General features: G+C 28.4%; 2 protein-coding genes across 9 annotated transcripts in view; one reads left to right on the top strand and one right to left on the bottom strand.

Annotated features, from left to right (window-relative positions):
• Nucleotides 1-23,266, bottom strand: part of Dgk (diacyl glycerol kinase 1) — a 464,938-nt gene extending 441,672 nt beyond the window's left edge. For all 8 annotated transcript variants that reach the window (XM_087159924.1, XM_087159926.1, XM_087159928.1 and 5 more), the window contains exon 1: nt 22,972-23,266. The gene's annotated coding sequence lies outside the window, so the exon portion shown is untranslated. The remainder of the gene's footprint in view (nt 1-22,971) is intronic.
• LOC107440374 (uncharacterized) overlaps nt 6,779-24,301 on the top strand; it is a 54,713-nt gene continuing 37,190 nt past the window's right edge. Inside the window, exon 1 of the mRNA XM_087159933.1 lies at nt 6,779-6,891. Coding sequence (XP_087016059.1) covers nt 6,864-6,891 — 28 coding nt within the window. The 5' untranslated portion in view covers nt 6,779-6,863. The remainder of the gene's footprint in view (nt 6,892-24,301) is intronic.

Raw genomic sequence — 24,301 nt, 5'->3', positions numbered from 1 at the left:
GCATAAGGTTATAATAATTATTTCCGACAACAACTACTAAAAAAACGTTAAATATTTATATTTAAGTTATTTAATATTAAAGAAAACTTAAAGTAGTAATATCAAAGAAATTATGATAATCAAATGTGCCGTTTCCAATGCACACAAGCAATTAGTTCATAACAGGGCGACTACCCTTGCAGCATTTGTATCGAGGCGAGAGCTCTATCCCCCGAGCCACCACGACACTAACCTCGAAGTTTATATAAAAGGCAACGGAAATCTTTAATCAAGCATGGGGATAAATTTACCTTCTTGGAGGGCTTTTTTTCATGGAACCGGAATTTGCGTTACATGGAGAGGAAAGCCACGAGAACTCGGTTCACCTCATTGGAAGATGACCGGTCTACCCCAGATCCGTCAGGGTTCGAACCCAGAAGTTTGTAATCATTGAACTCAATCTTATAATAGAAAACGCATGAAAAAGAGTTCTAAAAATAAAGAATTATAGATAAATAAATTTTAACGCAAAAAAATAGTACTAAAACTAATGAAATATAGATAATTATAAATTGCAACGTATAAAAATATTTCTAAAACTAATGAATTATAGTCAAAATAATTTACAGCGCATAAAAAAATTCTAAAACTACTGATTACATAAAACTCAATAATTGAGGAATAAATTATAAATAAAAAAATTTGCAACGAATAAAGAAAGATCTAAAGCTAATGAATAATAGATAAAATAATTTACAATGCATAAGAGAACGATCTTAATAAATACGATATAAACAATTAATTAAAGTTGGTTTTCTCAAATAGAAAGTGTAAAAGTTAGAACGTTAAAAGAAATCAATAAAGAATAAAACATATAGAGAGAGTTGTTAGAGGAATTCTTGAATCATTTTACTTTTTTTATTAAATTTAAATGTTCTTTTTAATGTTATTTTACTCAAATTTTCATGTAACAAAAATTAAAACAGATGAAAACAATTTTAATCACTTCAACAAAATTTAGAATGATTGCGTAGTTTTCTAATTAGCAAAAATAATACCTCTTAAAGAATAAGACGATACTCTAAAATTAAAAAGATGTTTTAATCTCATTTATAGCGTACAAGAAATAACATTTCTCTAACAAGAGATTGAACGGAAATTCGATTTCCTTTCCGTTCTTTTTGTTTGTAGATCTATGTTCGAATCGATTAGAAAAAAGAACACACATTGCGGAATGGAAAGAGAAACTACAGAAAAGGATTCTAAAAATCAATAACTATCATTAAGTTCGAATTTCATTCCAAAACTCCACTTCAGTTCGATTATTTTTATTGGAAGAATTTTATTTTACGCAGATTTTTATGTCATCTAGTGTTTTGTGGTTTTTAATTTTTAACACATTTTAAGTGACGTTGCTGGTTTGTATTAAACACTTAATTTTTATTTAAACTTAACAACAATTGAAACTATGCTTAAGTGATCGATTATGTTTTGATTTTTGTAAAATTATCCCCTGACCGTTTTATTGTTATGCGCATGACTCATATTTTATTTTTAATACAAAAATTTTTTTTATACGAAATCTGACATTTTTAGATAGCAGGGAAAAAAACGAAACAGGCTGAAAGCTTTACGAAACATTTAGTAACTATTTTTTACATTTATTATTTTTATTTCCTTTTCAATTTTATCATAAGTTTTCGTAAAAAGCTTTTAATTTTTTTTTTTTCATTCTTCATTTATTTTCTAAAGTGCTAAAGACATTTAATCCCTTGAAATTTTCTCGAAATTGTAGAATTCGTAATGTGAGATTATTTTTGATTTTCTACTATTTCTTTTAAATATATGTTATATCATTTTATTCGAAGTCGTTATATTATATTATATTTTGGGTATTATGTATTATATACATATATATTATTATATTATGGACAAGTTTTATGATATTCGAAACTAGTGTATATTCACTTTGTAGCCATCTAATTTTTATTGCTATCAATTTTAAACCTTTCGAAGGCCGTGGGAAGTATACTTACCGCCACTTTTTTACCACTTTTAATTTAGGTTTCCAATTGTTAATAACTTCAACTTTCTTGAATTTGTTAATAAGTTCAGCTTTCTTGAAGTGCGTTTGAATAAAATTGGTAACCATTTGTTAGTTTAAAAAATTTATAAAAGTTATAAAACACATAATTCCTTTTGAAGTTTGTAGCATTTATAAAATTTATTTTATAAATAAAGAAAAATAAAAGTCAATAAGTTCCTAATAGGTCGTGTTAAATATATTTACCACCAAAGAAATGGCACTTTTATAAACTAAATGAGTTTTTTTTTCTTACGCCAATTACTATTCTTATAACAATTTCAATTCCTAAAATACTTTAAGTTACCTTTTCTAGAAATAAATGGCCCAGTAAAAGTTTATTTTAATAAGAGGAGTGCGGACTTTTCTTTTCACATGCAAACATATATTAATTCTCCTTTTCAAGTTATGTGGCCCATAATATACAAGGATGTATTAAAATCTCAAAATATTTATTTAATTGAACAGTATTTCGGTTTCTAGAAGATACTTTACTGCTCAGCAGAGATTCATTTTATAATTATCTTTCTTACTAATTAACGACAATTTACAGGGGAAGTCATTCTTTTATTATCTGAAAAACATAATTAAAGTTTCTCATTTGTTAAGAAAGAAAAATCTATAATTAAAATATATTTCCTTTCAGGTTTCGGTTTTTTAGATCCCTTAGTTCTATTTAGCTATAATTTTAGATGCTATATGTATTTTTATTTAAAAATATATTACTCAGGGTGATCCATTTTTTATTTTGAGCACTGCACATCATAGACATTTGAATCCAAAAAACATTGAAAATCGCTATTAAAAATATTTTACGCAACTTAAACCAAACTTTAGAATTCTCACCCGACTAACAATTAAGCATTTAGAAAAAACCTTTAGACATACTATTAAAAATAACTATCCTTAATTCTTTAAATGTATATTTCGAGTAGGTTTTGAAGTATTTTAAGATTTTAAACATGCAACTGAGAATATTTATCTGAAAGACTTGAAAAATATAAATTAAAATTTTAAGAAAAACAATAAAGAAATTTGTAGTTAAAATCCCACAAATTAACGTTTAAACACGCATAACATAAGTTCTTTAAATTTGCATCTTATAATTCTCATCCAAACAATTATGTATGCCTTTAAAATTTTTTAACTCAGAGCATTCAAAACGTACTAATAAAAACGTTTAATTTAAATATACACCTTAGAACTCTAATCAAAATAATCAAATATGCATTTAGAATTCTTAAGCACCAAACTTTCTATTACATCGAAATTAATAATTTTAAATTCTTTAAATAAAAATATAAGAATTTTTATCAAAATATACCATCCAAGGGTCTTTAACTCAAAACTTTCAAACAGAATTTATAGAATATTTAACTCAAAGACATTAAATATCTATTTTAAACTCTTATCAAAACATGAAAGTACGTATTTAAAAATCATTAGCTCAAAGGCATATAAATTATTTAAATAAAGCTATTAAGATTTTCCTATTATATATCAAATATTTTATTTTACAAGTAACTAAAACAGTAGAATAAAATATCGGAAATCGAAATAGCCAGTTTTTTGTGATGTAAATAGGACTCAAAATATCTTTTATTGGGCTTATTTAATGGGCAAGGATGTTATTTTAGACCTAATCACTCAGTGATATTTGATGATTGAAGAACTTAGCAAACACGATTGCAAATATCAGCAAAAGAACAACCATGTTTAAAACACGAAAAAAAGCTGCAACGCTTATTTTATTTACACACATCATAATTATAATTGAACTAAACTAAGCAGGACCAGTGTTTTTACTAAAATGCACTGGTTTTCAGTTAATGTGTAATTACTTGTAGATTTTGTTTTAAAACTAATACTCCAAAGTATAACCTAAAGGATCAAAAGAAATTGCTTTACTTGAAAGAAAAAGTCTAGCAGGTGTGTTTGACATTTATTTTGTTCTTTTGTTTTGTATTTTATTAACTTTTAGTCTCATAGTTGTCAAAACTTCTAAGTTTATGATTTCTTTTCAATCTTTTTTTCTTTCTTTTTTATTATCTTTTTCTAGAAAACTATAGAGTTCAAAAAAGCACGAATATAAATATTGTAAATTACTAAAAAAGTAAAATCAAAAGGCTTACGAAAAATTTTAAGAACAGTATTCAAATGAAACAAAATTTCAAAAGAATTTTAAAATCTCATACTTAAAGCATTGGCGGTTTTATGCTTTAAATGAAACTTTGAATTTTCATAAATCTAAAGGTAATCGATGAAGCTTTTATATAACAAAGCAATTTTTTTTTAAATCATTGATCAAGGACGTGGTGACTCAGGGAATAGAGTGTTAGCCTTTCAATGAGGCGAGCCGGGTTCGAATCCCAGCGATGGCTAGTCGATACTAATTCCGCACCCAGCTTGCACCGATTACATGGTGACGTAAAATATCCTCAGTGGTGGACGGATCATAGGTTAGAGTCCCTCTGTCATCAGGCTAACCGTAGAAGCATTTCGTGGTTTTCCTCTCTATGTATCTCAAATGCGGGTTAGTTCTGTCAAAAAGTCCTCCACGAAAGCAAATTTCCCCCAATACTTGAACCAGGAGTTCCCTTGTCTTCTGGATTGGGTTCAAAATTACTCCACGTTAAAATTACTTTGAACACAATCCAGAAGACAAGGGAACTCCTGGTTCAAGTATTGGGTGAAATTTGCCTTCGTGGAGGACTTTTGGAGTGGAGCTACGGAGTTGAACATTAGTAGTCGTGAGCCCAAGAAATTGGGTCGGCTGTTATACGATGGTTAAAAAATAAAATATCTTGTATAAGTAAACTATCTTGTATCGTGGTGACTCAGGAAATAGAGAGCTCGCCTTCCAATGAGGTGACCCGGATTCAAATCCCAGTGATGGCTGGTCGATTCTAAACTTCTCCAGCATGAGGTTCTTCCAACTTCTCAATGTCAGTGAGGTGAGAATAAACTTGAATTTCGCCCGTTCTGCCAACACAACATCCCCTTTTTCATTAAAACGATTTGCGCTAAAATAGATGGGGAATTAATCTCCTCTATCTCCACTTCAAAACTTTTATTTCTTTTTTTCTTAAGGAAATCTAAAAAACATACTGAGATGTTAACACATCTGTTGACATAGATTACAGTTTATCTGAGATGCACATCTTTGCTAATTCAATTCATCTTTCTTCAAATATCTCAAAATATTGCTCCCCGTTCTTACTTTATGTCAACTGAAAACTCGCAAATCTAAGAAATTTATGGCTTTTGAAATACAACATTTTATAAGACAAAACTTATTCGTAGCTCTCAATATTTGGCTACCAAAGGCGAACTAGCAAGAGGAAATTTCGCCCCCTGCTGATACTAAAATATATTAAATATTGGTTACAAAGTCAACAAATTGAGCTACCCAATGAAGATCAACAAATGGATCGGACCAATCTCATTTAAATATATTTTCACGAGAATTTGTTACATTTACTCTCGGACTATGCCAAGTTTCTGCTTTAAATGTTGGCTACTTAAAAAAACTGTTCTTAAAGTTTTTCTCTGCGAACAGTGCCATATGTTGAAAAATTACTAATTTTGAAACTTGCAGGGAATAAATTCTCGGAAAAATGTAAAGAAATTATACATTTCTACAACTTTCCCGTTTTCTTAAGTTCATTTTCCAAATCGTTGGACAATTTTTAGATTTCTCGATGTTATCAGTGGCATAATAACTATAAAATATACATTTTTCTTACATTGATTCTTCAAATGGCATTTTTGGATACTCTCTGTATTTTCAGTGACTTCTAGAATATCAAATACATATTTTTCTCAAATTTATTTTTCAAATCGTTGAACATCTTTGGCTATTCAGTATTTTCAGTGATATACAGGAAATAAAATACATAATTTTCTTAAATTTATTTTTTAATTTGTTGGACATTTTTTTGGCCATTCGGAATTTTCGGTGACATATAGAATATCAAATATATATTTTTCTTAAATTTATTTTTCAAATCGTTGGACATCTTTGGCTATTCAGTATTTTCAGTGATATACAGAAAATAAAATATATAATTTTCTTAAATTTATTTTTTAATTTGTTGGAAATTTTTTTAGCCATTTGGAATTTTCGGTGACACATAAGATATCAAATATATAGATTTTTTTAAATTGATTTTTCAAATAGTTGGACATCTTTGGACACACTGTGTATTTTCAGTGATATAGTAAGTACCAAATTATTACTGTCCATATAGTCAGATTAGAAACAAGAACCATTATACTTATTATCCTCACCCTAACCTTATTACCCGCTGTTTCTGCAACTGAAGACATGTCCAGTAATATTCTCACGCGGTTCCATCTAACCTATTTACAAAGAAATTAATTCGGTACAATCCATTGACGTAATGGGACAGCCAAACCTCTTACAATCAAAACTCCATCGTGATGTCGTTACATATAATGCGCGTGTTATAACTAAAAGAACGATGGCGTCATTTTGGAAAGCTCACACCTTCTTTCATTAACTAAACAGAGGCCATTTCCAAGTTGCTTTCGTTCCTGTTAGTGGAAAATTTATCGCGCGCTTTTGTGTCATTATGATATGAAATGAGGCAACTTGTTCCATGTTCACTTATCCGAAATAAAAGGAGTTAACGGAATTCTCTTTGGATGAACATAATGATATATTTCCACGTGGTTCCAAAAGATGGAAATTAGAATGTTGGCTCAATCTCTGGAAATTACTAAAGTGCTTTAGAGTTCCGTTCGCTTTTCGTTTGTTTGAGATAATCGTTAAAGATTGATGAAAATGAAGTGCTGCTCCGGAAAAAGTAAGTATCCTGTTGTTGAGTTTGGTGAGAATCGTTAAACTACTCTAATCACATTTAGCTTTTTATTTTAATTTATAATCATCATTTAGTCGTATCTTAAGGTTGATTTAAGTGAAAAGATGGATGCAATTTAAGTTGCATCCGATTTATAAAGAAACTTATCTATAGTGCGCAAAAGTGTCACTCATTAAGATGGGTATTAGTTTTATTTTAAGCATTTTAAATACTTTTTCAGCTCAAAATTATCTGATGTGCGATTAAAATGTCTGATATTGTTTAAATCAAGAGAAGGGAAAATAAATTAATTTAATATCTGTAATACTAGGAACTTAAATTACATATAAAACTTCACATTTAAAAATATGTAATGATAAGTTGAAAGTATACATTATCAAATGAAATGGTTAGCTGTTTAACTATAATATCGGTTCTTAAAACCCTAATAGGGTGCAAAGTCGATGCAACCTTAAAGTACATATTGTTAAACTGAACCAAATTTTCATTAGCAAATTCAATTCCTAAAATAAACTTGAAGAAATAAGATTATATGGTTAAACTTAGCATCATATTGAGGGAGAGGAAATTTGAATGATTATTTGGTTAAACAAACTTATAAATTTCTGAACAATAATTAATTTTTATGGGTGGTTTAATTATTTACTTATTTTACTTAATACTTGATGATATTTGTTTCGTTTTAAAGATAAATCCACAGAATATGATTTAACATATTCTTGTTCTTCTGCTGAAGAATTGGGTATCTATATTATATAAAACGCTAATACGTACGTATGTATGTATCAATAAAGCCGATGATATTTCTTTTCTCGCGCTGGCAACAATTTTCATTTTTTTATTGATTGGATTCGGCGCGCAAGAGCACGTAGTGAGCATCATATGGCTAATTCATGTTATATAAAACGCTAATACGTTTTAATTGATAGGCTTCGGCGCGCAAGAGCACGTAGTGAGTAAAATTGCCATTTTCTTATGAGAAATCTTATTGTCAAAAACACAACTTTGTTAACATATAAACAGTTTAATTTTTAAAATGAGCGATGATTTTATAGAGTCCGCCGACATCTACAGCTCCATAGACTTTACTGTAAATGCAGTTCAATTATATATAGAGTAGCTGTTTATTATTTGATGAGGGAAATAAGTTTAGGCAAGTACAGATTGATGAAGTTAGGACTAAAAAGAACGGGAAGGAAATAAATGAAGTTAACGTGAAAAACGGACATAGGATTGTTTCAATGCTATAAGAAAGCTTATTCCTTAGTGCTGAAACACATGATGGAAAAACAAAAATATGCGGGAGAAATTACCAAAAAGTTGAAAAAAGTATTGGCTAATGGGGTTTAGAGAACAAGTTCGAACAAGATGGTTAACATCAGTTGATAGAGAATAAAGGAGCGTTGAAGGGGGGGGGGGATCGAGAAACTTGCATGCAAAGCTTAAAAATTAAAAACAAAACAAGATTTACAAACATTTGGTAAAAATGGGATGCAAAAAAGGTCATTACATGACATTAGAAATTTACTAAAAATTGTAAAACAAAATTTACAAAAAGTACGTAAATTTAAGATACCAAAAAGATCATACACTAAATCATTAGAAATTTACAATTTCACTTTTTGCTTATTTCGCTATATCTTACACTGAGAAGAAGAAAAATATATGGTCTAAAATATCGGAATATGGTAAAATTTACAGTGATTCTGGCTCTATGGGAACATCAAAAAACACGATATTTTTTTACAGAAAGATCTTGGTAATGAATTTGGAAAAATTGACAATAAAAAATGGTTTTGTTATCATGCTGTTGGATACAAAATGTGGTAAAATATGCTATTCTTATCCTGATACCTTAGAGGATGGCATTAAATGCAATTATTCGGTTAAATTTAATTTTCAGTTTTGTATTTTTAGTAAAGGGGTGTTAATAAGAACTATAATTATAAAAAACTGAATTTCCGGTCAGCCGTACCATACGAATGGAAAAATGATCAAATAAATGGTTTATTTACTTTATAATTTGTGTTTATTACCAGAATTTTTTTTTACCAGGCATATCATTAACATTGCAAGTATAGTAATTATACCAGAAATTTTTTCTCTGGGTAAAAACTTCCAAATGAATGGATAGTATTCTGTGATGTGTCATTGTGGCGGCCATTGTATAAAGCTTTCCTACACTGCCTTGACTTTGGTGTACAATTTGGTGGTTAGAGCAACGTACTAAACTCTCGGAGGTCCAGGGTTCGAATCCTGCCGATAGCTAAAGCACATCTCTCTTCCATATGCCTTCCTCCATATCACTTTTAAAACTATGCACTTTGCTCAAATAATTATTGTATTGTACCCCATGTATTCAATTTTGAATACATGGGATTTTCGAATTTGACTATTCGGAATCATTTTGAGTCATTGTTGCTCAATTTTGAGAAAACTTTTTTAAGATTTAGGAAGTCCAGAAATGAAAAACGCTAAACAATTTGATTTTGATCATATTTTTCACGCTTTTTTAGTCGAAATTTAAGAGCACATTTGTCATGCCTCATATAATCACCAAAATATTGACAAAAAATTAGGTAAAGACACCACCCAATATTGATATAAACGCGAAAGAAACAATTTTAAAAATATTAAAAATCCTCGCTTTAAATAATATAAAAAAAGACAAACGATGAAAAAAAAATTCTATCCCTCTAAATTGCTCTATTTTAAATTTTTTTTAAATAAAAAAAAGGTTGGGAAAAAATCACTTTTATCATCCATCTTTACAACAAATGAACTTTCATACGTCACAAGATAAACAATTTATTTCACTAATTTCCAAACACTCTCGCTTAAAATCTCTAAACTTTCAGCAGATATTCTTTTGTCTCATTAAATATTAAATCTCTAACACCTTTTGCTAAGTCACGCTATGGCAGTAGCCCTCTTTTCGAGTGAGCTACCTTTAAGAAGCTATTTATATTTTGCCTTCAACAGGCTATTTCGTGCTGCGAAACCATTAATAATCCTTCCTTCCCCAACTCTCTCTCTCTCTCTCCTTTTAAGCGTTTATTGAAGGATGATTTCTGAAACACTGTGTCAAACAAGCCTTTCTCATTTTGTTATTTGAAGTTATCATCATTTTTATTCTATGAAAGTCAGACGATATCAATTCACTTCAACTAATATGAAAATGGTTTCGTGATTATTCGAACGAGACAGGTATACATTGTTTCACAGATGGAACAAGAATTGATACGATGACTTTGAACTTAGAAATACGTTTGCATTAGTTTTCAACTTTGAATCTATAAAGAATAAAATTTCTCTTACACTTATTAAAAAATGCGCTAAAATAAGAAATATGCTCTTCGTTTTTATGTTCGGTGCGAAATAAGTTATTTTGAGAAATAGACTCTGTATTCAATAAAATTAGACATGTTCCAAGACAAATGCGTTAAAGTAAGAAAAAGTCTCTGTTTTTTATGTTCTAAATGAAGCTACTTAAAACAAGAAATACGCTATGCATTTATATGATCCATGAGAAATGTGTTAAATGTAAAACTGGTTCTACATTTTATACGTTTCATTGAAAATACATAATAATAAGAAATATGATCTTCATTTAATAAAATAAGAATTGAGTTCTCTATTTTTATAATTCATAAAAAATATGTTTAAATAAAAAATATACTCGGCATTTATTAAATTAAAAAATGCATGTTGTATTTATATAATCCATAAAATATGAAATATGCTCTGCGTCTATTAAAATAAGAAATGCTTGAATCAGTACTCTTGAATTAAGAAATGCTTGAATAAAAAATGCTTTCAATCAGTACTCTTCCGTACTTGTATAATCCATAAGAAATAAGTTAAAATAAGAAATATGCTCTGCATTTATCAAAATAGGGAATGCGTTATGTATTTATATAATTCATGAAAAATGCGTTAAAATAAGAAATATGTTCTGCATCTATTAAAATAAGGTATACATTTTGTATTTATATAATCCATAAGAAATAAGTTAAAATAAGAAATATGCTCTGCATCTATCAAAATAAGGAATGCGTTCTGTATTTATATAATTCATGAAAAATGCGTTAAAATAAGAAATATGTTCTGCATCTATTAAAATAAGAAATGCATTTGATATTAATATAATCCATAAAAATACGCTCTTCATTTATATATTCCATCAGCAATATTATGTTATTTATCTTTTGTCTTAAATAGTCCATTTCGTGATGTGAAATCATTTATCATCTCTTTCCTTTCCTCGATTTCGTTCTAAACAAAAGAGTTTATTGAAGGGGGATTTTTGAAATACTGTGTCAAACAAGCCTTTCTCATTTTGTTATTTGAAGTTATCATCAGTTTTATTCTATGACAGTCGGACTGTATCAATTCACTTCAACTAAAATGAAAATGGTTTCGTGATTATTCCGAACAAGTATACATAGTATATTTGCTCGTTCGAACAAGTATATATTGTGAAACAAGCATACATTGTTTCACAGATGGAACAAGAATTCATACGATGGCTTTGAACATTGATATACGTTTGTATAGTTAAAAGAAATACGCTCTGAACTTAAACACTTCTTTCAATTAAAAAAATAGGCTTTGAAAATAAGGCCATAAGATAAACGTTAAAATACGAAATATGTTTAGCTTTCATATATTTACGGAGAAAAACAGTTAAATAAGAATGCATGTTCTGAATCTTACGTTAAAATAAAGCAAACTATGTTCGCAATTCCGACATTCTATATGAATATTCTGACTTAGAATTCTGTGTGAATGACTTAGTTACCTACACAGAGAAAAAGAAATTCTGGTAAAATTAACCGACAGTTTCGTAATCTGGTAAAAAAATATATAATTTCGGTTAAAAAAAATATATATGCGGTATATAAACCATTCATTTGAAATCTTTCCGTTCATATGGTTAAAGTTTAACCGAAATTCTAGTATTTAAAATTATAGTTATGGATCTTTGACTGGGCTAAAATTTACTTAAGTAAAACTGGGAAGAAATAACTTGCATACTTCAATTTATAAATTTTCAACTCATATTTTCTATTTACTTCTTAAAAGAAAAGAAAAAAATCAGAATCATTCAATTCAATTCAATTTAATTTGGCGTTTGTTACTCTTCTAATCACTACAACGACACATTATCTCACATTTAGTAATAATTTATAAAAATTAAAAGTAAATTTAACCGAAAGAATGATTTTTATGCCATACTTTGAGACATCATGACAAAATCCCCAAATACTGCCAAATTTTACCTCATTTACTACTAAATATACGATGGAAAAATCTTTTATACGGTAAAAAAAAAAAAACATATTTTACCAAATTCATTATCAAAGCGCTTCGTTAAAAATTACCGCAATTTTAGTGTTTCCAAAGAGTCAAACACCAAATACCAAGTTTTAAACCAGTTTGTTAACTATTAACCTAAACACCAGTTTGTTAATTAATGTGGAATAGCTCGATAAGTTACAACTCGATCATTTAACAAACAAATAACAAATTAACAATTGGAATATCTCTGAAAACAAATAGTCTAACAGCTTACAAAACACAGGATAGCAGTTAATTCCAACACAGAAAAGTGCTCTTAGCAAAAAGAAATCGAATAGATGTACAGACACTTGTTAGGGCTGTAGTAGGCTTATCGATCGATCTCATTGAAAGTCAAATCGGAAGTGTCGTCCAAGAGGAAAACGAGAAAGACTGCCTCATAACAAAAGGAACTGGGTTGAAGTCCCGGGAGTGCCCTTCACTATTCTTTGAAGGAATAGAAAGGAAAAAAAAAAACTAGAAAAGATATCTTAGAGAAAAATCAGAGTTTCCTAAGGATCACTACTTATAGGATATCAATAAATCAATACCTTTACGGTCAATTTACTGTTCGAAAAGTATATAATTTCTTAAGTATCTGTGTATATTAAAAGAAAAAGAAATGAGATACTGTAGTGTAAAAGATTTAAAACTAAGGATTTGTATCCTTAATTTTAATTAACTTAAAATTAACAAAGAAATTTGAGATATTTTAAATTAAGAATATTAAAAATAACATTGAAGTATATTTAGTTTATAATTTCAAAATAAATAAATATGAAATATTTGTACCTTATTTAAAAAAAAAAACGAATTTTTTCAATGTTAACCTAGTGGCATAGCTAATGTTGTTCAGAGAACAGAGATAATTTTAGAACATTTTGTTAATTTTAAAGATTATTCAAAGAATATACATGGATAAAATGAGTTTTAAAATTAATACTCTTACAATGAAAAATCAGAAATAAAATATAAAAGGATTAGAGATAAAAATTTATTTTGCATTATAGTCTCCCGCCACTTTTAGTCAATAAAAGATTAGCTTTAAAATAGCTTTACTACTTCACTCAGAAAACCTTACTTTGCAAAAGTTAAACGACAAACGAAATGATTAAAGGTACATACGAAGAGAAATGAAAAAATGTTAGCTTTATACAAATGGCAAAAATATGATTAGTTTTATGTTTTTTTAAGCCATTATAGTAAAAATCCTTTTACCAGAGCAGCATTTTTAATATTCATTGGAGAATAAGAACATACAAAAAATTATTTTAATAGCAATTTCTATGATATAGTTAAGCGTTTTTTCAATGACCTTATTTTCAAAGTATTAAAGGAATTAAAATTTCAGAAAAATATAATTTTTACTTTTAGATAAACCAATCTAAAGGGAGCGTAAACTGTCAAATGCACATAGATTTTTGACATATTTTCGAGATTTTTATTAACAATGAATTGCAAAAACATTGCTTGCACTTGAGCGCTATATCTTTCATCACTCATCAAAGTCAAGAAATAAATTATGAATATTTAATATATGAAAAAGGTTTCTCCGACTTCTCGCTTTGCAACCTTCGTTATTGCTTTTCATTATTCTTTCATTCTTTTCTCAAAATTCGATTTGTTTAGTATAATGAAAAACATTTTATGTAAGAATTTTATGTAAGATATGAGCTATGGTATTACAAGTTATGTCAATAATCGTAACGAAAGGCTTAATTGTATAAAATAATTACCAAACTTTAAAAACCAGTTTAAACGTAAAAAATAGATTGTGACTAAATGCGACGCAACAAAGGATAATCAATAGTGCTCGTTACCTTGTTTGTGGTAGTTTTTATCTATCTTGAATTAATCTTTATATGCATATATTTTTTTTCAAAAATTCAATATACATTTTAATCCAGAAACTATTAAAATACCCCTCTTTTTGTTACTATTGAGTGCGAATTCAAATAAAGAAATTCGAAAGAGGTTAATAAATGTTTCTCAACAATGGATAAATAGTCAGAATTTAAAGCAAATATGAGAAAAAAGCAATTAAAATTACAATAATAACTTTCAAGCAATTTTTAATTTCGATAAATTATTGTATTAAGTTTTAAAAAAACTGATACTTTTAGAACATGCGTGCAGCTGCAAACTACAATTTAGAAAATATAATGCTTTAAGACAATCCTGCTTAACGAAGGAAAAGACTGATTATTACAGAAGCATTCCGAGAAAAAAGTTCCTTTCTTTTCAACATATTTTTCAGACATAGTGTATTCTTAAAAATAATGTCTTCAATTTCATTTCTAAATTTTAAAAAATAAACTCTATACATTATAAAAGACGTTTTAAAGTGTAAAAATGTATATATTTATAGCAATTTAGATGCACTTTTTGCTGTTGGTGCCTTATTAAAATAGCTCATGATAGCAACCACAATTTTAAAAGATAATGCTTTAAAACAATTCTGCTTAATGAAGGAAAAGACTGATTATTACAAAAGCATTCAGAGAAAAAAGTTCCTTTCTTTTCACCATATTTTTCAGACATTATGCATTTCTAAAAATCCTGTTTTCAAGCAATGAAATTGAAAAGTTTTCAAACATATATTCGGCAAAAAAATACTCTTATTAAATATAAAAACAGAATCTTTTATTCATACAATTTAAACACAAACATAAATTAAGTTACATATCATCTCTGAACTCATGAATAAAATAGCGTAAAGCAAGATTTTGAAAGCCAAAAGAGAAAATATCTTTTTCAATCCCCATATTTCTTTCCTAATGTTTATGAAGTCCATTGAGAACATAGAGTCTTTGTGAAACCCAAGCTAAGGATTAAATAGCAAGAAGCCATGGTTCCATTCTGAAATTTTTCCTTGACCTTGTAATGGATAAAGTATGACGGATAAGTCAAAAGATTTGCCCATAAAAGAATGAATATTGCTACACCATGACCATTTCGAATGATGGTTACGACCAGTTGGAACACTGGATATGAGATTATAGGTGTTCTAACATAGTTATTATTATGTAGCATGATAAAGTGTGAAAAAGATAATAATCCTCTGTACTGTGTGATAAAATATCGTAAAAGTTGTATCGTTATGTACGTGCATACTGCTTCATAAGAATACTATATATTTGGTACAACGTATTTGTTTTATGTGAGATATAGAATACGTAATACATTATACATCATTGTGTTCACACGCAGTGCCATCTTAAAATTAGAACAATGTGGAAAAATATCGTTTGGATAAAAAATTTTATTAACTGCCACTACCATTGTTTTTAGAATCATTTTCGTTTAAATATAAATATTCGATGAGCAGTGATTTTAATTTAATTATTTAGAGTAAAGGTTTTTTTTAAAACCTTTTTCGTACACATGAATTCATACTAATCGCAAACTGCTTTCAATCTACGTTAGTAGTATTCTTAGAAATAGAATTTTAAACACTTAGCTCGTACTATTTCAACTATTGATTTAAGTATTATACTATTTTTTCTACTCATTAAGCTAAGCTCATAACTAAGCATTACATTAGACTACTCAATCAAGCATAATACTGTACTGCCCTCCAATAAAGTATTATAGTATTTTTTTTTTGCCTGTAAACTGAATACAGAACTCTTATTTCTGCTCATTTTAATATCATATTTATTCTTCTTTTCAGTTAAGCACTATTCTATTTTTACTATTTAATTAGCTTTCATATTATTTCATCTATTATTTTAAACTTAAACTATCTTTACTAATCAATTAAATATTCTACTATTCCTACTTTTAAGTTAAATATTATTCTCCTATCTTTCAATTAAATATTATACTATTTAAGTTTTTCAATTAAATATTACACTACTTCTGCTAATTAGTTAAGTATTATACTCCTTCTACTGTTCAGTTAAATATTCTACTATTCCTACTTTTAAGTTAAATATTATTCTCCTATCTTTCAATTAAATATTATACTATTTAAGTTTTTCAATTAAATATTACACTACTTCTGCTAATTAGTTAAGTATTATACTCCTTCTACTGTTCAGTTAAATATTCTACTATTTCTATTTTACAATTAAATATTATACTCCTTCTGCTGTTAAGTTACATATTCTACAATTTAAATTTTGCAATTAAATATTATACTCCTTCTACTGTTCAATACAGTATAATATTCATTCTGTTGTTCAATTATATATTCTATTTTTTTTTGAGAAACTTCTTCTGTTGTTCAGTTATCTACAATATTATTTCGCCTGTTCAATAAAGTATTTTACCATTACTACTATTTTGTTAAGAATCGTGCTACTTCTACTATTCAAATAAGAATTATAAAACACCGCTAGAAATTTCTATGAAAAAATGGTTACAAAATAATGTATTTATTTGTTATTTTACCATATTCAAACAAAACAGTCAAGTAACCATAAACAATATGGTATTCAAGTTATTAACTGTGGAAAAACCATTTATTGACTGGTTTCCCTTAATATTGTGAAACAACTAGAATTTTATCGTACCAACAAAGCACACCTAATGAAGCCACTTAGTTTCTTAAACTTATTATACTTGTTATAGTAGTACTTATTATAGCAGAGATGGCTAATCTGTCAATCTCATGACCTACAGAACGGGGGTTCGAGTTCCAGCGTTGATGCCACAATATCTCCTTCGTTCACTTCATTACATGAAGAGTTTCTAGTGTCCTAGTTTCTTTATTCACTGTTTAGAAACCATTCTAGTTGTAAATCGTTAAAAAACCGTATAGTTTTGTTTTAGTGATTTTTTAACGGTTTCAAAGCCGTAAAAAAATGTTCTTTGACATAAACTTTACTGTTAATTGCATGGACAGACGGCTACCGGTTACTTTACCACAATTTTGGAATGAAATTTCGAACAGTGAAGGTATACCATTTAATGAATGATTTTTAATGATTAATAGTACAAAACCCTTTCTTTTTAAATAGAAACTAGTACAAAATATTCACTTTCTAAATAAATTTTAAAAAATATAGTACCAAAGAACGCAAACATTCAACTGAAGAAAAACTCGAAATTTGAAAACCTAATACGAGCAGGAGGATTACTCACAAAGAACTTGGAAATAGTTGTTTGTAGTATTAAGGTTTATCCTGAGTTTAGAATGTAGCTAGAAACATGGTTTCTAGAAACAGTCAAATTACAGTTAAACTTATGTTCGTGTGAAGCGAAACCACCGATTCCCTAATGCCTGAGAATTTGATACAGAAATTCCATTCATTTGTAAAAGCATCGTGTTGCATACATTGTCCCATCTACAAAGGAGCGCCATCTATTTCATTCAATTTTGGAAGAGAATATTGAATCTCTGGGTAACAATATACTCTTTGTCCAGTACTGTCATTTGAATATATCTACATTCGTAGACTTTTATACATTAATGTTTCAGTTTTTTTTAAGAAAAGGAACAAAACCTTGTTGAAGAACGTGTTAACGGCTTTTGGAAAACTTGGAATGTAAGCAGAGATTTCATTGCGAAAATTCTAGATGACGAAGTTGTTATATGTCTTATTGAAAATATTCAATTTTCTGGAATATAAGTATACACTGAGAAAAAAATATGGTCGAAAGTACATGAATATGGTAAAATTTACTGTGTTTCTTGCTCTATGTGAGCGGCAAATTTTGGTAATGGGGTTATTTTTTACAAAGCACTTTGTCAATGGTTTTGGTAAAATTAATAATTAAATATGGTTTGATAATCTGTGATAAAATTTAGTAAATGTGGTAAAATGTATTGATTTTATCATGATAACTTAAAGCATCTCATCAAAACCATTCATTCGGTTAAATTTATTTTTCTGTTTTGCATTCCGTACTAAATGTGTAGTAATAATTATAAATTTGAAAACTAAACTTTTTGGTAAGCTTTAACCAAATCAATGTCAAAATTACCAAATGAATAGATTAATATCGCGTATTTTGGTTTTTATTGAACTATGATTTTTTTTACAGAAATGTCATTATCATACAGTACGGTACTTTTACCAGAATTGTCTTTTCTCCGTGTAAAATTTATTACAAGGACTTCAGTAGAAAAACATGTTAAAAAGCATTCCGAATGCATTCAAATTTTAGGCATGTAACCAAAGAATTTAATATATAATCAATAGTGGAAGAACATGCTTAATAGCTTTCTGAAAACTTTCAAATTTCAGATGTTTAAGGTTAAAATTTAAATGGAAAAATAACGTACAGAAAGAACATGTTAAATGGCATTTTGAAAACTTTCAAATTTGAGGAGTGTAAGTAAGTAAGGTTGAACTCCGACCCACCCCAGGGGGGTATACGGAGATAAAAGTAAAATTATTACAATAAAATTTCTCTAAAAACTAAAATTACAGTAGAATTTCGCCAAATGACAGTGGTGGTGATCAGTTAAAAGTGGATTAACAATAAAGTTTGACAATTAAAAACATGTGTTAAAGGCAATGAAACCCAATAGCGCCGGTGTAAATGTCGAGAATTAAATGATTATAATAATAAGGAAACAAGAGATAAAAAATCTCAAAACTAAAATCAATGAAAGCTAAAAGTCCAAATAGTAAATGTCTAAAAGTAAAAGTCTGACTAGAAGTCTATGAAGTCTAAAATCAAAAGTAGATAAAAATTCAAAATGTAAGGCTAAAAGTTGATTAGTAAAAATTAACGATGACATGCTCTATTGTTGGTTCATGACTGGGGCCAGTTGATCTGGGGCTAGAATGTCCTCGAGGGTTTGTTTAATAATTTGAGTCACAATTTTCCTGCAGGTCAATATAGCGAAGAATTGATGTTCCTCTTCGCAATTATTCATGTGGGTTCCACGAAGTGCCCGGAATCTTGGACAGTGCTTAAGTAGATGATCAATGTCCTGTCTCACTCCACAGTAAATGCATGAAGCTGATTTTTTGAAATATTTTTGTTGATAGGTCCCGAACACTCAGTGGCCAGTAAGGAGCTGGTTTAAATAAAAATTGGCCTGCAGGCGCTTTATGCTTGGGTCTTTAAAAAATTTATAGGTTTGTCTTCCCTTGTCACTAGATCTCCAGTCATTTCTCCAGCGGTTAAAAGTAATGTTCTTAATGTAAGATTTAATTTCGCATTTTTCACCCGGGATCTCGAAATCAATCTGGCCAAGCTTAGTCTAAACTTTAGGAGTAGTCTAGGAGTGTAAGTCTAAACTTTAATACAATGGCCATCATTGATGCTAGATGCATCAAAGATGGCCATAAGCTTCTTGATGCACCAAGGATGCCCGTAAGCCGCTAGATGCACGATAAAAATTTATATGCCACCAGACGCAAGCCAATACTTGTCTTACGGTTAGAACTGTTCATATACACTTCTGACTGCATCAAGTACCTCTAGAGGCATGAAAACTTGCGGATAGATACATCAAATGTGCTCACATGCCACTCTATGCATCATACGAATTCATATGCAACCAAACGTGTGCCAACAATTACGGCTAGATTCATTATAGATGGCTGGTGTAAATATACATGCTCGTAAACCTCAAGAATTGGAGGAATGCATCTGTCATCAGACGCATGGCAACACTTATAGTTAGATGCATCATAGATGCTCATAACCCATCAAATGTGTTATAAGAATTCATGAATGTATAAATTCAATGCTGCTAGATGCGTCACAGAAATTCATGCAGTCAGGTGCATAAGAAGGACAAAAGTGTCTTTGATTTGGATTAAAAATATCTCTCCTTCATTATTTTAATTGAATATTATATACACTGAACAATCAAATGGATTAAAGGTTACACTGTATAAACTTCTGGATCAAATTATGGTAAAAAGTACTTACACTTCCGTTGCTCATTCGTAAATTCCATTGTATAGTAAAATCCATTTTTAGCATTAAATATTATACCATAAGTTTTACAGTAATATTTATTTAATTAGAGTGATTCAGAGATTTTACGTTATCATTGTAAAAATTACGGGATATCCGACTTTTCCTTTCCTAAGACGTACGGAAATAATGAATTTTACGTTAAAAAATACAGCCACGCTGAGAGTCTGTACTTTCTACCGAAATTTTATATGGTATATTATTAAATATCAGCGACATTAGATTTCATTTAAATTAAATCTTATATCTTTCTTTTCTTTAATAGATTTCAATTACTTATTGCAGTTATTTAAAGAAAATTATTATATTAATATACGTATTTCAATCAGTCAATACATTTATTTCAACTAACTATCTATGTATTCGACTATACGTTTTTAAATTAAAAGTAAATCACACTACAAAAAAGAAGAAAAAAGAGAAATTTTCTTAGATATGTCAGATTGGCTAGTTTTATATTCGTTGAATTTCAGTGTATTCTTTCTAATTTTTATAGCCTTATATTAACAAACGCATTTATTTTAATTTATTATTTTATTTTATTTCAGACAGTTAAAATATCTTTTCGTCTACTTATAATTTATTTGACCTTAAAATAAACACCGACGGCAAAATATTTCAAATTAAAATTAGATGCAAAATTGGAAATTTCTGATATTCTATTTACTATTAAAAATGCACATTATTATTTTTTCCCCTCGATAATCATAATCTAGACTCGTAAATGAGTATTTTGCTAACAACTTATCCTTTCCTAAAATAAAATGTTTGACGTTTTCACTCGACCCTGAAAGAAAGTCTTTAAAAACGCTACAAGCTGCGCTTTCTGATACAAGACAGCACTTCTATTTTTTCATACAAAAATATCTTTTGCTGACAGGCCTAGTCATTAGTTTTCTGAGTCTCGGTCAGACTTTTACCCTCGCCAAGACTTTGAGTCTGAGCGATGTTTTCTCCGAACTGTTTTGTCTTATGATACTATTAATGAACTATTGGAATACTATGCTTTCAGTTTCGAGTTGATTAAAATATTTAAGTTAATTAATCTTTTAGTTATGCTTTTTATTTGAATTTTTTTCAGTAAATTGTGTATAGAAAATAACATTGGTAAAATTACCGTATTGAGTGGTTTTGTCATTTGAGGTAGGAAAAAATACATAATTCTGGTATTAAAACAGTATTAAAATCGTATTTCAACTATTCGTTCAGCACTTTTTTTATTCGTTTGTTAATGGTTTACTTAAAATTCTTATATTCAAAATTATAGCTTTTATTACTTTATATTTAGTAAGAAATGCAAAACTGAAAAATAAATTTAATGGAATAAATTGTTTTTGTAACATTCTTTAAGGTATCGTGATAAAACTACCAAACTTAACCCCATTTACCAAATTTAATCACGTATTATAAAACGATATTTTATTGTTAAATTTACTAAAACCATTATCAAAGCGCTTCGGTAAAAATTATCTACCTTTCTGGTTTTTCAATAGAGTCAGAAATACGGTAAATTGTGCCATGTTCTAGTAGTTATGACTATACTTTTTTTCCTACTGCAGAAATGTTTATGACATATAATTTATGCAAAATTAGTTGTTATAGTATTTATTTCAGCATATTGCTTCAGTTTTGATATCGGTAATAATTTTTAATGTTAATATAAATTAATATTGTTATCCAATCTCAATTTAAAATGTAAAAATAAGCAATGAATAATAAAGTTATTTTATTATTTTTATATTTTGTATATACATGAATTCATCAGAACATTTCCTGTTTATTTTATTTATCCATAATCATATTTCCATATTTCCTATTTATTTTATTTTAATAATATTTACCTATCCTATAATAATATTTACTCATTTAATCTGCATTTAATTAAATTGTTTTAATTTTGATATCGCAAATAATTTTTAATTCTTATGTAAATTAATATTATTATCTAATTTTAATTGAAAGTGCAAAAAATAATCTATTGATAATCATAAAGTAAATTTATCGTTTTTTTTTATATATATTTCACTTCATGAACACATTCCCTGTTAATTCTATTTGTTTTAATTATCTTTACTTTTTAATTAATATTATTTATACCTTTTTAAAATCGTACTTCTTTCTTCTGGCATAATTTTTTTTTCTTTTATTTTCTATGCATTTTACTTTATTAATTGTTAAATAAAATCCTTATTTTTGCTAATGAAATTGTAGGAAATTATTCCATTATCCATTTAATGTCAATGTAAATTAGTAACAAGCATACTAATGGATACAAGAGGAAGCTTTTAATTTTTAGTTATAATCAAGTTATTTTTAATTTTTATCAATTCCTCTTTTTCAAGTTCTACTTTGCATACTTTATAAAACATTATTTGATACTTATTTTGATACATTTGAATTGTATATTAAGTCACATGTGCAACATGGAATCGTGTGCTACTTAGAAAGAACTTGGCTGATATTTTATTCACTTTTTTGGTTCGTAGTAAAACTTAAACGTAAGTATTATTTTCTAATAAAGTGCTATTTCTTGAACGGTTGAAAAAAAACTGATTTGAAACCATTTGTAATTTTACATAAAATTAGCATTCATATTTGTTTCATTAAAATAAGAATAGCCATTGCTCAATATATTATTCAAAAATTGAGTTATTTACGAAGTTCTGAATATTTATTTCCTTCGCAAAAAAATTATTGGAAAGTAATTTTGTATTTAAGAAACAAACATATTTTTGGAATATTACGTAGTGTTCCTGAAAAAAAAACTCATTTTGGATAAACAAGTCAACACATTATAAAAAAAAAAAAAAAAAAAAAGACACTTGAAATATTATTTACCTTATTTTTCAAGAGTTGTCTCGCCCATGACTGACACCCAGATGTCTTTAAAATGTTTTTATTAGATTAGTCTTAACCTTTAAGATTCAAAACTAAAAATCATTCAGCGTAAGAAGCCAATTCGCCAAATTCAATTCATTTGTCCAGTATATTTGGCGAAAAAGGACAGATTTTTATTCAACATAGTCCGATGGTCAAGGCCTTCCCAGTTTTCGTGGTAACAATAATAAGCGCGTTTTACCGCGTTCGATTCCAACGAGGAGCTGTGCTCCTTTGAATCAAGATTACGCAAAGCGGAGGAGGATGCCAAGAAGCCGCCAATTGTGACAAGCCGCCAGAACTCCAAAGGATGTCGCCAAGTGACCGTAGAGAGGATGCGGACGATTTAGCATCCGATAACTAGGTTTTCATTTCTCTAGGGATTAAGAGGAAAAGGATAAACTCGTGGAAGTTCTTATTTTGATGAAAACATTCATTTCACTTAAGAATTGACTTGTTTCGTTGTTCGTTTTCGACCATGTTTTTGTTGTTTAACAACTTAAATAAGATATCTGTTTCGTGCAGGCATTAATTTATATTTTTTCCCCACAAAACACGCAATATTCTGTATCCAATTTACTGCTAATTATCTTCCTTCCATTAATGGAAACAAGTATACAATTAGCGCACGTTTTAAGAAAACTTTTTTCTTTAATGTTCAAAGTAATTATTCAAAATATCTTTCCTTTTAAAAGTTAAAACAGTGGTTACCAACTGGCGGCCCTCATCCGGCTCACGAAGCCTTTTTTTGTGGCCTGCGAACTAAAATATATTAGTTGTCATTTTTTTGCGGACAATTTTCGTGAAAAATCTGTATGGGTTTAAAATACTTTTCTTGTTAATAAAAAACCTAATTTCTTCGTTTCTGTGAAATTTACTATACCAACGGTGCAAAAAAATTTACTTCTCAGATTTTGCATCCAAGAAAATATTTATTCAATTACAAAAATAATCGTGTATGTTGCTCTTTTTAATTTCGTTTTTTTTTTTTTTTTTTTTTTTTTTTTTTTGTATTTTGTGAATATAATTTAACATGTGCGCATCAGAAATTTTCTCGAAGAAATTCTCCGATTTAACTTTTTGAAACCACTCATTTTGGACGAAATTATTTACATCTATAAATTTTAAATTTTAAATGTAAATATCTATTCTCTGGTAGTTGCAGCAGACAAACCTCAATTCTCTCATTGAACATTTTGTGTGCTACTATGTAAGTTTTAATACCAACCTTTCTAAAGTTTTATATCTTAGCAATTAGATATCTGTTGCGCATTAAATGTTTAATACATAG

This window comes from Parasteatoda tepidariorum, chromosome 3 (genome assembly GCF_982258835.1).
Source record: "Parasteatoda tepidariorum strain Cologne lab strain chromosome 3, Ptep-v5.0, whole genome shotgun sequence".
NCBI classification, from domain to species: domain Eukaryota; kingdom Metazoa; phylum Arthropoda; class Arachnida; order Araneae; family Theridiidae; genus Parasteatoda; species Parasteatoda tepidariorum.
This window is presented reverse-complemented; position numbering and strand designations above follow the sequence as displayed.